The sequence below is a fragment of the Rhinoderma darwinii genome, chromosome 1 (genome assembly GCF_050947455.1).
Source record: "Rhinoderma darwinii isolate aRhiDar2 chromosome 1, aRhiDar2.hap1, whole genome shotgun sequence".
NCBI lineage: Eukaryota > Metazoa > Chordata > Amphibia > Anura > Rhinodermatidae > Rhinoderma > Rhinoderma darwinii.
Genome location: NC_134687.1, coordinates 82,145,420 through 82,164,443, shown reverse-complemented (window position 1 = coordinate 82,164,443; position 19,024 = coordinate 82,145,420). Strand labels below are relative to the sequence as shown.

The 19,024-nt window shown below is 40.8% G+C and overlaps 1 protein-coding gene across 1 annotated transcript; it reads left to right on the top strand.

The window, feature by feature from the left end:
* Positions 1-9,531: 9,531 nt before the first annotated feature.
* Positions 9,532-16,455, top strand: FGF20 (fibroblast growth factor 20). The gene is made up of 3 exons (XM_075849622.1): positions 9,532-9,913; positions 12,941-13,044; positions 15,984-16,455. The coding sequence occupies exons 1-3, from the start codon at positions 9,634-9,636 to the stop codon at positions 16,227-16,229; spliced, it is 630 nt and encodes a 209-aa protein (XP_075705737.1). The 5' UTR covers positions 9,532-9,633; the 3' UTR covers positions 16,230-16,455.
* Positions 16,456-19,024: the final 2,569 nt, after the last annotated feature.

Here is a 19,024-nt window from a genome sequence, read left to right as displayed (position 1 = left end):
TGTAAATAGTGCTACACAGTTCTTTCCCATTGTATATAGTGCTACACAGCTCCCCCTTGTAAATAGGGAACGCATGACAAGTGAATATGGCTGTCACTAGCACCGGGGACCACTCCAGTGCTAGCGACACCACCGGGCATGAGGGGGCCCATGCCGTCCGGCCCATAAATGTTATGGGCCGGGTGGCGTGGGCCCCGTAGTAGCCACGGGCAGGGGACCCTAAGAGGATGGGGGCCCTAGGCAATTGCCCAGTTTGCCCACCCCAACGCCAGCCCTGACTGATCATATACTGGCAAATCCTTTTAATGATGCACTCTTCATTCACCTTCACTAAATTCTAGACCATGTTCAATGCTTCTAGGACTAGGTAAAGAGAATAGCTGATAGCATATAGGCTAAGCAAAATGTAGAACTCTAACCTCTAAGGCCCCTCATAGGGTATGTTGAAACAGGGTGGATTTGCTGCATAAAAGCACACAGCGTATCCGTACTGGACGCCGCAGGGATGTCCAGCCGAAAAACTGCACCAAATTGTGGTGCAGTTTTTTGGCCAGAATGTCGGCTGCGGAAATCTACACGTTAAAAAAAAAAAAAGGTTTTATAATTTTCTTTAGCCATGGCAACACATCCCTCTGACGTCCCGAAGCCTGTGATTGGCTTAAGCGGTTACATGGGATGAAACGTCATCCCAGGTGGCCGGGCTGGACTAAAAAGCACAGAATTCGGCATAATCATAAGATTTTTGTAGTGGAATTGCAACATCTGCTATTTGTTGGGGGTTTTACCTTCCCATTGAATTAAATGGGGGAAACCTGCAACATAAAAGACGTGATTATGTAAATACAATTGACATGCTGCGGATTAAAAAAACAGCACCGCAGGTCAATTTATGAGCGTTTTTTCTGCCTATTATTTATGCAGCGTCTGTATGAGATTTATGCAAATCTCATCCACTTTGCTGCTACTGTATTATGCTGCGTATTTTCCGCAATTAAATCCGTTGTGGAAAATCAGCAGTATTTATGCTACATGTGAACCCGGCCATACTGCTACTAGCACCCTCGCTAAACCAGCCCTATGTGTTTCTTCACACTCAACCCCACCGATCGCTAAAACGAAGCCACAGAAGCACTTGCGCGAGTGCTGAGCCGCTTGGTTTCTGATCGGCTTTTCTTGGAAAGCCGAGCAATTGGTGTACGGGCTCAATAGAAAGTCTATGAGCCTGTACACCAACTGCTCAGCTTTCCGAGAAAAGCAGATCAAAAACGAAGCGGCTCAGCACTCGCGCAAGCGCTTCTGCCGCTTCATTTTAACGATCGGTGGGGTCTCAGTGCTCGGACCCCCACCAATCAAAACTTCTGACATGTCACTATGACATGTCAGAAGTTTTTTTTGAACGTTTAGTTACACTTTAAGGTCATGTCACAGCATCTCAATGGGATTCAAGTCAGGACATTGACTCGGCCACTAAAGGATTATTCTCAACTTAAAAATGAATGGCATATCCACTGGATATGCGATAAATGTCTGATAGATGTGGGTCCCAGAGCTGTGCTTGTTTGGCTGTTTCCATAATTCCCATAGAATTGGATGGAGAAAGCTGCGAACATGCGTGGCCCCCTCTCCACTAGTCCCTGTCTGGAATCAGGCGGCCACCTCACCAGGCAAGACAAGCGCCTCGGGTGACCCGTTTTTAAAACAGGTGTAGTTTTCTTCATTTATGGATAATGGCTCTCACTGTGGTTCTCTGGAGTCCCAGAGCCTTAGCAATGGCTTTGTATCCCTTTGGAGACTGGTAGATTAAATTGACTTTGTTTGGCATGTGTATTTGAATGTTTTTAGATCGTGGCATCATGTGCTGCTTTTTGAGACCTTATAGCTGGCTTCACATTGCCAGACAACTTCTATTTTAGAGATGTTTAGATTCAACAGGTCTGGCAGTGATCATGACTTGGTGTGGCTTGTGAGATAGAACTCAATTGTCAATTGAATTTAAATAACTGGTTGATTTAGTAGCTAAGGGGTAATTACTTTTCCACATAGGGCCAGATAGGGCTGAACAGAATTTTTACTTTAATAAATGAAATCCTTATTTAAAAACAGCATTTTGCGTTTACTTGGGTTATCTTTGTCTAGGATTAAAAGTGGTTTGATCTGAAATATTAAAATGTGACAAATATGCAAAAATAGGAAAAATGGAGTAGAAATTTCACAGCGCTGTAATTATGGAGAAAAGCCAACATAAGGTCGGGTCACACAGGTCGGATACGCTGCGTATCCGACCTAAAACCCGCAGCACATTCTGTCTGAAAAACTGCATCACATTTTGGTGCAGTTTTTCGAGCGGAACTTCCACTGCGCTAATCAGCGCTGCAAAAAACAAACAAATGTTCTTACTTAACCCGGCCGTAACCATGGCGACGCGTCCCTTCTGACGTCCTGAAGCCCGGCCTCCTGGGATGACGTTTCACACCATGTGAAGGCTGCAGCCTGTGATTGGCTGCATCAGTCACATGGGATGAAACATCATCCTTGGAGGTAGGGCTGGACGCAGAAGCATAGATTTCTGGCTAAGTATAATATTTTTTTTTCTGAGTTGCATATTTTGCGGCAAAACTGCAGCTTTTCCGCCACAAAGATCGCAACATCTTCTATTTGTTGCGGCTTTTAAAACTTCATTGAATTCAATGGGGAAAACCCCCAACAGAAAACCGGCGATTCCGCAGCATAAATTGACATGCTGCAGATTGAAAAGCGGGTCAATTTATGAATGGTTTTTCGGCTGTTTTTTTTACGCAGCGTGTGGATGAAATATGTTAAAATCTCATCCACTTTGCTGGTAGTGTAATATGCTGCTGATTTTCCGCAATAAAATCGGCAGTATTTACCGTATGTTTAACCCCGGCTTAATAGTTGTGGTTTGAGCACAGTGTTACAGCACACAATGGTGCAGCATGAAATACAAGCAGCACATTTTTACTAGTCCAGTAAATAACGGTCTGCAAACGTTTTGCGCCTTTTACGGTAATAATTCGTCAGTCTCGTTCATTCCTCTTCTTATGCCCGCACACCGCCAAAAACGGGCCCACCTTGAGTGACGAATTCTTGTCTAGTTCGGCACTCATCCCTGCTTTGTTCGGCCCTCAAATCTAGTTACTGCGCATGCGCCGCTATGATGTTTTGTTGTGTGCACGCACCAGAACAGGACATCGATTCGCAACCATGGAGTTTCGTGTGTGATGGGGGGAGATGAGGAGCTGTCAATCAAAAGTAAGGATGAGAGGTTAACTCGGAAAGGGCCATCAGTTACTTAGGACTAGAAAACCCCTTTAAAGAGGCCCTGCCAGCTCTCCTGATATGTCTGTTTTAGTAAATACTTGTATTCCCCATGAAATAACAATGCTGGAGCATCTTTTCATAGAACTCTGAACTGTGTCATTCCCCTGCTATTCCTCCTGGAAATATATGAATAAAATGACAACTAGGTGTAACCATTTTCCTTCTGTTTCCCTGCACAGTCTGGCACTGTAGGACTGATTGGGCATTGTCAGACTCTGGAGAGAAGCACCAAGTTGTCAATTTATTCATACATTTCTGGAAGGAATAGCAGAGCCGATGGCACAACGCATAGTTATAATAACAGCTGCTCCAGAATTGTTATATTATGGGGAAGTATTTACTAAAACCTACATGTCAGGAGAGCTGACGGGTCCTCTTTAAAGAAGTGTGGAAAATTCCCTTTTTTGTTAGATGGGTCCCCCAAAAATAAGCTGATCATAAGATGTCCTGCTGCTGGAACCTGCGGCGATCAGCTGTAAACAATAGCGGAATCTGACAGCAAAAGTTACTATTCCCTGCAGCGGCACCACATTGGCGTTTGCAGTATTACAAGTTGCCTATTGAAATCCAATGATTCTCCGTGTAATGCACGAACAGGCTGGACCCTTCAGAGAGAAAGATACTCTTGGTGGCCGCTATCTGCTGTGGATAATTGAAGGACATCCTGACAACGCCTTTAAAAAGTGCAAATTACTTTTTTCAAACAAACTAAACAGAAAGCGCCCAAAAATAAAAAAAAACTGCTGTAACGTGTTGCACAATTATTTGCAGAAATATTGCCAGAAATTGCTGCATCTTTAATAAACTATCAGAAACAATTCCAACATATACGGCCAGCACAAGGGTAAATGTTTATAGTCTTGGGCTGGGTTGACACGTACACGTCCGATACGCCTGAAATGACGGTGCTGTTTTCAGGAGAAAACAGCTCCGGAATTTCAGCCGTAATGGCACGTGCAGGCGTTTTTCGCAGCGTCCATTACGGACGTAATTGGAGCTGTTTTTCTATGGAGTCAATGGAAAACGGCTCCAATTACGTCCCAAAAAGTGACAGCCACTTCTTTGACGCGGGCGTTTTAAAAAATAAAATAAAATGACCGTCGGCACAGAACATCGTAAAACCCATTCAAATGAATGGGCAGATGTTTGCCAGCGCTTTGGAGCCGTATTTTCGGATGTAATTCGAGGTTAAATCGCCCGAATTACGTCCGTAAATAGGGTGTGTGAACCCAGCCTTACTGTATACATCATTAGACGATCACCCCCTGCTTTCCTTTAGGTGTAGGGGCTCTCAATGGCCATAATAATCCAGGAACTTATTGAAGTGGTGTTAAGACTTATTTTTTTTATTTTTTATTTGGAGCAATATCAATAAAAATTCTCTGGTGTTAGTTATAAACTGCTACCCATCTAGCCCTTTCTATTCACTTGGATACAAAGCACTTGAGGAACTTTGATCTGAGTGTCTTTGAATTAACAGAGCAATTAAGTCGATTTTGTTCAAAGCACAAACTCATTGGCCGGTGTTTTACACTGATGTGATAATGTTTACACAGATGGGCTTTGAAATCACAACTATACTGTATGGCAGATCCCTCCACATGACAGAATCCTGCCATTTGCAAGGTAAATAGTGTAACATATACCTGTTACAGCTATTCCATTGACATCCCAATTTTTTTTCTTTTCGAGGGGCGGTTTATCTGTTTACAACATTGTAGCAGGCCGGCCCAGTCTCAGCGAGGGAATTGCCGCTTTAAAGAGCTAGTTTATAGTTCAGGTGCATTATTGAGCATTGAAAGGATGGGAAGGTGTAACGTTACCTGCTCTTAAACATCTGCCAATGAATTACTCCCAACACTTCATACAGCACGGAAATGAAGTCTATTTGATCTCCCTGACCTAGCATTACACAAAGTGGTCCTGGATGGCTCTGAGGATAAGTAGATATGTGATAGATAGATAGATAGATAGATAGATAGATAGATAGATAGATAGATAGATAGATAGATGAGAGAGTAAGGCTGGGTTCACACGACCTATTTTCAGACGTAAACGAGGCGTATTATGCCTCGTTTTACGTCTGAAAATAAGGCTACAATACGTCGGCAAACATCTGCCCATTCATTTGAATGGGTTTGCTGACGTACTGTGCCGACGACCTGTAATTTACGCGTCGTCGTTTGACAGCTGTCAAACGACGATGCGTAAAAATACAGCCTCGGCAAAAGAAGTGCAGGGCACTTCTTTGGACGTTTTTGGAGCCGTTTTCTCATAGACTCCAATGAAAACAGCTCCAAAAACGGACATAAAAAACGCTGTGAAAACGGCGCGAAAAACGCAGCGAAAAACGTGAGTTGCTCAAAAAACTTCTGAAAATCAGGGGTTGTTTTCCCTTGAAAACTGCTCCGTATTTTCAGACGTTTTTGGTCAATACATGTGCACATACCCTAAGGGTATGTTCACCATACCTATTTTCAGACGTAATTCGGGTGTTTTACGCCTCGAATTACGCCTGAAAAGATTGCTCCATTACGCCTGCAAACATCTGCCCATTGCTTGCAATGGGTTTTACAATGTTCTGTTCAGACGAGGTGTAATCTTACGCGTCGCTGTCAAAAGACGGCGCGTAAAAAGACGCCCGCATCAAAGAAGTGCATGTCTTTTCTTTGGACGTTTTTGGAGCCGTTTTTCATTGACTCCATTAAAAAACAGCTCCAATTACGTCCGTAATGGACGCTGCAAAAAACGCGAGTACTTGCAAAAACGTCTGAAATTCAGGAGATGTTTTCGCCTGAAAACAGCTCTGTAATTTTAGACGTAATTTGTTAAGACGTGTGAACATACCCTTAGATAGATGACAGATTAGATAGATAGATAGATATGAGATAGATAGATAGATAGATAGATATGAGATAGATAGATATGAGATAGATAGATATGAGATAGATAGATAGATAGATAGATAGATAGATAGATAGATAGATAGATAGATAGATAGATAGATAGATAGATAGATAGATAGATAGATATGAGATAGATAGATAGATATGAGATAGATAGATATGAGATAGATAGATATGAGATAGATAGATAGATAGATAGATAGATAGATAGATAGATAGATAGATAGATAGATAGATAGATAGATAGATAGATATGAGATAGATATGAGATAGATATGAGATAGATATGAGATAGATATGAGATAGATAGATATGAGATAGATAGATATGAGATAGATAGATAGATAGATAGATATGAGATAGATAGATAGATAGATAGATAGATAGATAGATAGATAGATAGATAGATAGATAGATAGATAGATAGATAGATAGATAGATAGATAGATAGATAGATATGAGATAGATAGATAGATATGAGATAGATAGATATGAGATAGATAGATAGATATGAGATAGATAGATAGATAGATAGATATGAGATAGATATATTAGGCTTTATCATCAGATCACATAGAAATGTATCACTACTATCAATACTAAACCACCCAGTGATCATTATTACCATAACTACCTACTATATCACAGTTTTTTTTCATCCATACACTGATGGGCTGATGTATCACTAATAAGCAATTGTTCATGGCTAGCCAGTCGTACGTTTACGACATAGTTATCACAAGCATAAAAAGGCGCACATCTGTTGTATAGGCTTCCCCTGTCTGATGCCAAGTCAAGATGTGCCAAGTTTACAAAGCGTCATGTAACATTTAAAAAAAAAAAAAAAAGAATGAGGGGTGTAGCTATAGGGGTGCAGAATTAAAAATGACAGATAGAGGGTGACAGATTTTGCATTGCGGTCCATGAGCTTCGCCTCTGAAAAGCATAAATAATCATACCTGATGTGATGGCAGCGCGCAGCACACGTATCACGGAGCCGCACTCCACAAAAGAGTAAGAACATTGGTATTGGAAATGTTCTTACAGTGTTATCCAACCGATTACACAATTTTCTTACTTACCTACTGTTATAAGATTCACACAAAGCATTTTGCTTAATTTTTGTGCGTTTTCGTGGCATTTTTAATGATGTTTGTTGCAGCGTTTTTAGTGTGGCCAAATGTTACATGAAATATAAAATGCACTACATACACTGCGTTTTGGTTTTGTTGTGTTTTTGAGGCAATTTTCTGGTCAGTGGCTTTTTATTTCAATTGCAGCATGATGTGGGTAAGGCTTTTTCAGGTGTTTTTTCCATAGGGTGTATGAATACACCCATAAGCTCCTCTATAGGACTTTAAAAACGCCAGCAAAGAAAAACTCAGGACTCATGCACACAACTGTAGTGGTCTCAAAACCACAAATGATTTGCGCTCCATTTGTCCGCAAAAAAACTTTTAATCGTGCATCTGTGTGTCATATGGATTCATGGACAAAAACTTATGTCACCAGTTTGTAAAGCCGCAAATCTGGACCGTAAAATAACTTTTCCTGAGTTTTTGTGGCCCCGGATTCACAGCCCCCGCACAGATCCATGAAAACCACGTGCACAGGACCATAGAAATTAATGGGACCGCAATTTATCCACAATAATGCAGATAAATTGCGGACACAAAGGCACGGTCGTGTGCATGAGGCCTTAAAAACATGTTACATTTTAATAACGCTGGCGTTTTTAAAAGCGTTTTTGAAGCGATTTAAATTGCCTGATAAATTGTGTGTGTGAATACAGCCTTGTTTGGTTTTATCTTTAGAGGAAAATAATTGCATGCAAATTCAATACACAATTTCTTTACATATAAAAAAGGCGCCAGCATGTACCAGATAAGAGACACTTAATAAAATATATTGTATTCTGCATGCCACATCCTGACATATATTGAGTATAAGGGTATGTTCACACAGGGCAGAAACGCAGCGTAAATGCACACAGCGTATCTGCACTGGGCGCGACAGGGAATTCTGGCTGAAAAACCGCACCAAATTGTGGTGCAGTTTTTCGGCTGGAATGTCAGATGCGGAAAAATCAAGTTTCATACTTACGTAGCCATGGTGTCGCGTCCTTCAGCCGTCCTGACGTTTCATCCCATGTAACCGCTATAACCTGTGATTCATAGATTTTTTTTTCTGAGTTGCGATCTTTGCGGCGGAATCGCTGTTTTTCCACTGCAAAAATCACAACATGTGCTATTTGTTGTGGCTTTTACCTCCCTATTGAATTCAATGGAGAAAAACTGCATCAAAGAAGCAGCGATTACGTAAATACAATTGACACGCTGCGGATTAAAAAAACGCCCGCAGGTCAATTTGAGTGTTTTTACAGCTCATTAACGCAGCGTGTATGTGACATTTGTTCAAATCTCATCCACTCTGCTGCTACTGTAATACGCAGCAAAATCCGTTGCGGAAAATCTGCAGTAGTTACGCTTTGTGTGAACTGACCCACACTGATCAAGTGTGTATGTTGCTTGAGGATTGATAGATTTTCACCCCGCATAGGGAGCTTTACCCAGAGTTGATCTGGACCCTTCTCTATATTAGCAAACATGAGTTTCCACTTAAACAATTAGGCAAAGCAACAGGTCTACAATTCCGATATCATCACTGTGTTATATTGTGGTCAACATTCTATGACTGCAATGGTCAATCCAGCGTAGATGGGTTATAATGACACAGTATCATCGGTAGTAAGCACGATTAACCCCTCACTCACACAGCTGTAGTAGACTTGTGTGTGTATGCAGTGTGGCGGTGAAGGCAGGTCTGCTGGAGTGAGGCTTGTGTGCTATGTGTGGCTGTTCCCTTTGTATCTGTGTGTAGTCTGGGAAGGTCTAAGCTGAAGACCACGCCCCCACCTCTACCTTTCCTTGCACCTGTCCCACCTGTGCATTAGGAGGACCTCCTGCATCCCGATCACTGCTCTGCAGCAGCTTCTCCTCCAGGATCTCGTGTGAGGACCTCCGCCCTGGTGTCTCCATCCCAGAGGTGTCCAGTCATCATCATTTCCCTCCTCCAAGCCCTAACATGTCCCTTGGGTTCAGTTTGGGCAGCTTGCAGGGAGATGTGGATTATGGTGATCATGGCTGTGATTAGCATTGCATGTGAATGGGCCTGCGCTGGGAAGGAGACACTTTGCACGTTGTGAACAGAGGTGTAAAGAAGAAGACTTGAGACCCGGCTTCATTACCATATGTCAACTGAGCCAATATACAAAGTGCCTGCAGAGATCGCTGACTGGCATCACGTTATCTGGACAAGGGCACCAGGTGCTAGCGCAGGTTCTCCAGCCTGTCACTCATCCCTGGACTAACCATCACCCCGATCACACATGGCTCCACTGCCCGAGGTGGGGAACTATCTGGCCGGGCTGGATACCCTGGGACAAGTTGGTTCTCATTTCTTGCTGCCTCCTCCTGCCAGGGATAGCCCCTTGTTCTACAATGATCCCATGGGACAACCTGATCGCCTTTCCCGCAGTGCTCCATCAGACCTGGCGCATCTCCAGGGCATCCTGCGCCGCCGCCAGCTCTACTGCAGGACTGGCTTCCACCTCCAGATCCTGCCAGATGGCAGCGTGCAGGGCACCAGGCAAGACCACAGCCGCTTCGGTAGGTTTCCACTGTGTATTACTGAGACGTTCATGTAAAGTGAGAGCATCTGAGCTGCAAATATTACCCCAGTTACATCTAGTGCCAGTGTATATGTTATCTTCTGTTATATACCTAGATGGGGCAGACTAGACTCTTAAATTGCACACCTGCCAACATGCAATGTATATCAAATGGCACACCAACCTGCATACTAGATGGCACACCAACCTGTATATTAGATGGCACACCAACCTGTATAATAGATGGCACATCAACCTGCATATTAGAAGGCACATCAACCTTCATACTAGATGGCACATCAACCTGCATATTAGATGGCACACCAACCTGCATACTAGATGGCACACCAACCTGCATACTAGATGGCACACCAACCTGCATACTAGATTGCACATCAACCTGTATACTAGATGGCACAACAACCTGCATACTAGATGGCACACCAACCTGCATACTAGATGGCACATCAACCTGTATACTAGATGGCACAACAACCTGTATACTAGATGGCACATCAACCTGCATACTAGATGGCACATCAACCTGTATACTAGATGGCACAACAACCTGTATACTAGATGGCACATCAACCTGTATACTAGATGGCACAACAACCTGTATACTAGATGGCACACCAACCGGTATACTAGATGGCACACCAACCTGTATATTGGATGGCACACCAACCTGTATACTGGATGGCACACCAACCTGTATACTAGCTGGCACATCAACCTGCATATTAGATGGCACACCAACCTGCATATTAGATGGCACACCAACCTGCATATTAGATGGCACACCAACCTGCATACTGGATGGCACACCAACCTGCATACTGGATGGCACACCAACCTGTATACTGGATGGCACACCAACCTGTATACTGGATGGCACACCAACCTGTATACTACACTTCAGGATTATACACCAACCTGTACAGTACACTACATGATTGCACACCAGCCTGTATACTGCACTTCAGGATTACACACCAGACTGTACACTACACTTCAGGATTACACACCAATCTGTATACTACACTTCAGGATTACACACCAGCCTACATGCAATGTATACTACACTTCAGGATTGCACACCAGCCTGTATACTACACTTCAGGATTGCACACCTACCTGTATATTACACTTCAGGATTACACACCAACCTCTATACTACACTACATGATTGCACACCAGCCTGTATACTACACTTCAGGATTACACACCAGCCTATATGCAATGTATACTGCACTTCAGGAGTGCACACCTGATTGGATTCAGTGTATAAATGACTTCAGGTTTGCACACCTACCTATATGAAGTATACTATGTTGTGAAATATCCATTTAGTATTTGTAGTACACAACATACATCCTATAATAATGTACAATTCTGTATACAAGGGCCAACTTGCAACATTCACAATTCTTTACATCCAAGAAGTGTAGACTACTGCCTTGTAAAGTTGATACTTGTCTAGAGGTATCTCTCCGTTATCTGTTTCCTTATCTGGCTATAGACATAACAATTTTGCTAGTCACTTCACACACCACCACTATGTTCAATGGGCCTGACACTGGATTGTTCACTACTCGACATATTTCCACATACAAGTCAGAATTATAGAGAAATTACCAATCAAAATGTTAAAATTTACTTGATACATTTTACCCCAAAATCTAAGGATTTTGACTGATCGGATCTGATTGAACTGGTTATTATTGGTCGTATCCTGCAAACAATCTTCACATCTATTGCCATTATAGGCAATATTATCAAATTCTGTCTCCCCATAGAGGACAGGGAAGGATGTAAATGCTTATCTGACAGGAAGAGTGAATAATGATCAGGGTATTTATTCTATGTTCTTTTAATCTGAACAAACCAACTATTGTTGATAGGCACTTTCCCCCCCTTTTATTGATTTAGCTGCTGTATAACTGATTAAAATGTTTTCCGTCACTTTCCCATAGCCAAGACCATAAATATCAATTATTCTTAACTCTTTTGATGCCTGACATCAAATAGAAGCCGTTGTCGGGCTGAAGAGTTAATTAATCTTACAGCCTATAAAAATTCTGAAGGTGAAGTTCGTTTATAAATGACTGGTGGTACCAGGTTGTCACTTTGGGCAGGCTCAGCTATGAGAAGCAAGAAAAGTGTTCTACGGTCTGTGAACAGGGATATTCTACATAACCAGGAGTAGTAGATAGAGATCAAACGTGGTGTTCTTTTATTTCGCTCTCCTTTATACTGCCCCTATTCTCATCTGAATCTCCTCTGATGTGGTCTCTCGTCTGGTTGACTCACCTGCTTATTTATTATTATTTTTTTAAAGACCTGCTTTGAAAAAGATAGGATAAAAAAGACAAAATATCACCACCATCCTCTTTATTAGAAACTAGGGCATTTTCTTAGAACTTTTTGAAGAGAAGAAAAAAAAAAAAGTTAAAAATTGCAGAAAATACAGAAACCAAATATGCAGTATGTATCAGATTCTTGGTGGATCAATCAGACAAACCACTAGATTTCCATAATATCCATATACTTTGTACTTTTGGATTGATCATTTGTGTTTTTGTTTTTTGTGTTTTTTTTTTTGTTTTTTTTAAATCCACTTGTTCATAAGTATCATATATGGTGTAAGTACATAAAAAAAAAAGTTCCTGTTAACTTGTACCATATTTGTGGACAAATGTCCTCTCATGAGATCCCAACCACCGTTCACACAAAGGGGTGCGGCTAGATCGGCACTTTAAATGCAACATTATTATTAACGTGATCTGCCATTGAGAAAAGATGGTACAAGTTGGCAGCAGGATAGACCTGTCATAGTTCCTCTACACATGATCAAGACTTTCATAGAATACGCCATATCCTGTCAGTGTTGTGTGATATTTAAAAAAATATATGGTCCACGCCGAAAGCAAAACATTGGAATAATGCTTAATTTTGTATGGGCAACATTTATTGATAGAACTGAACCTCCAAATCACTAATTTAGTTATTTATCTTTTAACAGGTATTCTTGAGTTCATCAGTGTGGCCATTGGTCTAGTCAGTATAAGAGGGGTAGACAGTGGTCTGTACCTTGGAATGAATGATAAAGGAGAACTCTTTGGATCGGTAAGTAAGATTTATTTGATACGTGTTTTTTAGAAATGCAGTATATACATTTTGTTATTTTTGCCAACCTTTCAGGTTAAATGTTGTATTATATGAATTTATATAGTATCAACTGATCAATCCACTAAGAAATGGGTATTCTTTATAAGTACAGTGAAGGAAATAAGTATTTGATCCCTTGCTGATTTTGTAAGTTTGCCCACTGTCAAGGACATGGACAGTCTAGAATTTTTAGGCTAGGTTAATTTTACCAGTGAGAGATAGATTATATTTAAAAAAAAAACAGAAAATCACATTGTCAAAATTATATATATTTATTTGCATTGTGCACAGAGAAATAAGTATTTGATCCCTTTGGCAAACAAGATTTAATACTTGGTGGCAAAACCCTTGTTGGCAAGCACAGCAGTCAGACGTTATTTGTAGTTGATGATGAGGTTTGCACACATGTTAGATGGAATTTTGGCCCACTCCTCTTTGCAGGTCATCTGTAAATCATTAAGATTTTGAGGCTGTCGCTTGGCAACTCGGATCTTCAGCTCCCTCCATAAGTTTTCGATGGGATTAAGGTCTGGAGACTGGCTAGGCCACTCCATGACCTTAATGTGCTTCTTTTTGAGCCACTCCTTTGTTGCCTTGGCTGTATGTTTCGGGTCATTGTCGTGCTGGAAGACCCAGCCACGAGCCATTTTTAATGTCCTGGTGGAGGGAAGGAGGTTGTCACTCAGGATTTGACGGTACATGGCTCCATCCATTCTCCCATTGATGTGGTGAAGTAGTCCTGTGCCCTTAGCAGAGAAACACCCCCAAAACATAATGTTTCCACCTCCATGCTTGACAGTGGGTACGGTGTTCTTTGGGTCATAGGCAGCATTTCTCTTCCTCCAAACACGGCGAGTTGAGTTAATGCCAAAGAGCTCAATTTTAGTCTCATCTGACCACAGCACCTTCTCCCAATCACTCTCAGAATCATCCAGATGTTCATTTGCAAACTTCAGACGGGCCCTTACATGTGCCTTCTTGAGCAGGGGGACCTTGCGGGCACTGCAGGATTTTAATCCATTACGGCATAATGTGTTACCAATGGTTTTCTTGGTGACTGTGGTCCCAGCTGCCTTGAGATCATTAACAAGTTCCCCCCCGTGTAGTTTTCGGTTGAGCTCTCACCTTCCTCAGGATCAAGGATACCCCACGAGGTGAGATTTTGCATGGAGCCCCAGATCGATGTCGATTGACAGTCATTTTGTATGTCTTCCATTTTCTTACTATTGCACCAACAGTTGTCTCCTTCTCACCCAGCGTCTTACTTATGGTTTTGTAGCCCATTCCAGCCTTGTGCAGGTCTATGATCTTGTCCCTGACATCCTTAGAAAGCTCTTTGGTCTTGCCCATGTTGTAGAGGTTAGAGTCAGACTGATTAATTGAGTCTGTGGACAGGAGTCTTTTATACAGGTGACCATGTAAGACAGCTGTCTTTAATGCAGGCACCAAGTTGATTTGGAGCGTGTAACTGGTCTGGACGAGGCTGAACTCTTAATGGTTGGTAGGGGATCAAATACTTATTTCTCTGTGCACAATGCAAATAAATATATATAATTTTGACTATGTGATCTGCTTTTTTTTTTAATTTTTTATATATAATCTATCTCTCACTGGTAAAATTAAGCTAGCCTAAAAATTCTAGACTGTTCATGTCTTTGACAGTGGGCAAACTTACAAAATCAGCAAGGGATCAAATACTTATTTCCTTTAGGGTATGTGCACACACACTAATTACGTCCGTAATTGACGGACGTATTTCGGCCGCAAGTACCGGACCGAACACAGTGCAGGGAGCCGGGCTCCTAGCATCATACTTATGTACGATGCTAGGAGTCCCTGCCTCTGAGTGGAACTACTGTCCCGTACTGAAAACATGATTACAGTACGGGACAGTTGTCCTGCAGAGAGGCAGGGACTCCTAGCGTCGTACATAACTATGATGCTAGGAGCCCGGCTCCCTGCACGGTGTTCGGTCCGGTACTTGCGGCCGAAATACGTCCGTCCATTACGGACGTAATTAGTGTGTGTGCACATACCCTTACTGTACATTTCCATTGCCTCCATACACATATACACACAGGATTTTAAAGATGTTTAAAAAAAAAAAAAAAAAAAAAAAAAGAATAATTATACTTATACTTTTTTTTGGTAATCTGCTTTTTGGGGTGTAGTATCATCCCAGCGCGATATGTTATTTAACTTGTACTAATAAAGTTGTAAAATTACATATTTTAGTTTAAAGATGGTCACTTTTTCACTACTGTATTCAAATTGATTTGTTCACCAATTGTGTTCTATAGGGCAAAATGGTAACTGCGACACTTTCAGGATAAAAGCAGCTATGGCACTTCATAAAGTTGCAGCATTATACAACATAGGTAAATCAAATTGGGCAGATTTATTATTACTGACTAGTTTTAGACAGTATAGAATTAGACAAGGCAGTCTGAAAATGCTCCAAATTTTATCAATGTGGTGCATGCTGTATAATAAACTTGGCGCCTTTAGCTAGACATGCTAGAGACTTTTCTCTTCCTTATACCACCTCTTAGTTGGATTGGTTTATGCCAGTTTTTTTGCACCAAAATTTTGGCGCACGATGTCACATTTTAAGACACACCCACTTTCCGCTAGACCACTCCCTCTTGACGAGTGTGTAGAAAAAAGTTTCTAAAACTGTTAATAGATGTGGCGCTCAGCCGTTTTTGTCATTATTCTGGCTCAATTTGAGCCAAAATTCTGGTGCATTTTGAATAATAAATCTGCCACATTGTTTTGCTACAGATTTGCTTCTACTATTGTAGCTAATGTATGGCATTAATGCAACACACACTCATTAACAAACTACTATAATATACTAATATTTTTTTCCTTTTTGACTTTTTTTTTTTTTACAGGAAAAATTGACGTCTGAGTGCATTTTCAGAGAACAGTTTGAGGAAAACTGGTATAACACTTACTCATCCAACCTATACAAACATGGGGACTCTGGGAGGCGATACTTTGTAGCACTTAATAAGGATGGTACTCCAAGAGATGGAGCCAGGGCTAAGAGGCATCAAAAATTCACACATTTTCTGCCGAGACCTGTGGATCCAGAAAAAGTGCCTGAACTCTATAAGGAAGTAATGGGATATAGTTGAGGATGTAGACAAATCCTGACCGCTTGCTATACCAAAACAGCTTTTCTTGAGGAAAAGTGAAGACTGAGTTCTGTGAAAGGACTATAGTCTCTGATGCCACCGGTGATTATGACCAAAGAAAGCTGCTGATCATAGTAAGGACCATCTACACTGTGGAAGAGGTTAATGTATCTGGTGGATAAACAGAGAGTCAAGGTTCAAATGCTGCTTACCTATGGAATACATGGCTATGTAGAAAGAGAATTGCACCATCTGATTGACATTGATGACACCTCCTAATTCAGAAGAACTTTTACGAATTTAGGATGTGCCAATGTGCCCACTTATGTCATATTGTAAATGTCAACTAAGATGGAACTGCGGTTCAGTACTTCCCTAAAGACCTCTCCTCTTTATCTTGACAAAAAAAAATGCAATTTTCAACCTGTGGACTTAATATGCATATATCTAAAAATATATATTTATTTTTTATACTTATTTATTTAAAAAATTCTATTTTTTACCAATGTGTTCATAGACTAGTCTCTTTTTTTTATAGTTATCTGACCATTGGCTACAGTCGTTTTTTATCAGCTTACTAAGACATTCCAAATTTGTGACTACTTCGTGAAAGTAATTTTTGAAAATTTCGATTTTCCATGACCATGAGAACAAAAATTTATATTATCAGAATACCTGATTTATTGACAACAAGGGGAGGTATTTGATTCCTGAAATGTATATGAATGCCTTAAAATTGTAACCATCTAAATGTCCATTTTCAAAGGTATTAAACGCACACTGAGATGAAAGAGTTGGAATTGTTTTGTATTTGGCTTTTATTTTAGCCTCGATATCTACATCTGTTGACATTAAACATATCCCAAATGACTTTTAATGCAGCTGGAGAGCTTGCTACCTGCTTCCATTCATTGTGGTTTGTCATTCCAGCCAATGTTAAAGAACATTATTTTTTAATATCTTTCGAAAGATAAGGCTGTGACTTGGCAGCACATTCGCTGGATTGTCATGTGGTTTGTTTTGGCAACTGTATCAAGTAAAAGGAACTCAACAAGTTTCCTTTTAAGTAATACACAGAGATATCAAAGCTGGCAAAATGGGCCCATACATACCAGGCTATGATTTTTATTTTTAATTTATTATTACAGTCATGACCAATGGATGTACATAAAAAGGTGCTATTACTAATAACAGCATACCAAATTATTGTGCAAACCGAATATTTACTTCTTATGGTATATCCGTTGACCCTGGTGTAACTTGCTCCTGTACAGCTCTGTTGCTTTTTAGAAGGGGATTCACCTCCCACTACCAAGACTTACAATAACTTTGTGATCCGTATATAATCAAGGCCTTTATGAGATGCCAATTGTGGGAGACTTGGAGCTGTGGCTTGGCAGCATATTCACATATTCATTTTGCCGAAACTTGTGTGATCCCATACTTCAGAATGGTTTGAATTTGGATACCTTTATATTTTAAGTAGGGTCTGCCAGTGTAGCTTTTAACTATTATCATAATTTTAATTTCAGAAAATAATAAAACTGGAGAACGCCCTTTAAGCTAAATCTGTATCTGTTTATTTTTTTACATACCGTTGTAGGTTTACAATAAGCCTATGTCCGCTATCAATTTCTTACTATTATACTTAAAATCAAGTGACGTATGTAATTTTTTTTTTTTTTCCATGCAACATTCAACAATTAATATATGTATACATAGAGTTTCAATGGACATAAGTGTAAATGGGAGTATATGAATATAGTTTAAAGAAATACTCCACCAACCCCACCGCATAATTTTGCCAATTGACTGTAACATGCTAAAATGGAATCCCTTGTTACTTCTAGTATTAATATTCCTTCTCTGAGAAATTTTCATCTTTCAGTTTCTCAGGGAGTTGCTGCGTTCCATCAACTTTTACCTCCTGGGTTCTAATGCAAATTCTGAAAAAGACCCCCCCAAACCATCGTATGTCATTCATCATACTGGTCTCCTTATAAGAGCAAACTTCAATCTCTGCCCCCCGCTATAGTTACGCCCCTGCTGCTTTCATTACTTAGTTCTGGACCAATGAGAAAAAGCCTTCTTATAAACTGCCAATCAGGGATGAAGTAATATCTGTGTCTACATCATGAATCACCACACAGGAAGGAAGTACTATCTGTGTCTATGTCGTGAATCACCACACAGGAAGGAAGTACTATCTGTGTCTACGTCGTGAATCACCACACAGGGAGGAAGTACTATCTGTGTCTACATTGTGAATCACCACACAGGAAGGAAGTACTATCTGTGTCTACGTCGTGAATCACCAGACAGGGAGGAAGTACTATCTGTGTCTACGTCGTGAATCACCAGACAGGGAGGAAGTACTATCTGTGTCTATGTCATGAATCACCACACAGGGAGGAAGTACTATCTGTGTCTACATCATTTACAGGAAGGGCTGTACTTTATGGACCTACCTATTTAGTAGGCAAAACCATTTACTTCTCCCCTGGCAGGGTGTTCACCACATTATACTGAAATCTAAGCACATATGGGAAGCACCAAGTTGTCTCATGCCTCCCTTCCATTCGGTATATATAAAAAAAACGTGCCAGCATGCTGAAATGGGTTTCCATGGTAAAGCAGCTAAACACCAGCTTGTCCATCTGGTAATCTGATGGGTAATTCTGGGTTTGGTGGACACCAGGAGAATGCTACATACCTGAATGCATGGTGCCTACTGTAAAATTGTTTAGATGTTATATAATGGTCCCGGGCTGTTTCTTTAGGGGTTGGCACATTAT

Excerpts from the sequence above, each read along its gene's own strand:
- FGF20 (XM_075849622.1), top strand. The coding sequence starts at position 9,634 with ATGGCTCCACTGCCCGAGGTGGGGAACTATCTGGCCGGGCTGGATACC. Across the intron at positions 9,914-12,940 it reads GCAAGACCACAGCCGCTTCG|GTATTCTTGAGTTCATCAGT; the intron begins GTAGGTTTCCAC and ends ATCTTTTAACAG. Across the intron at positions 13,045-15,983 it reads AAGGAGAACTCTTTGGATCG|GAAAAATTGACGTCTGAGTG; the intron begins GTAAGTAAGATT and ends TTTTTTTTACAG.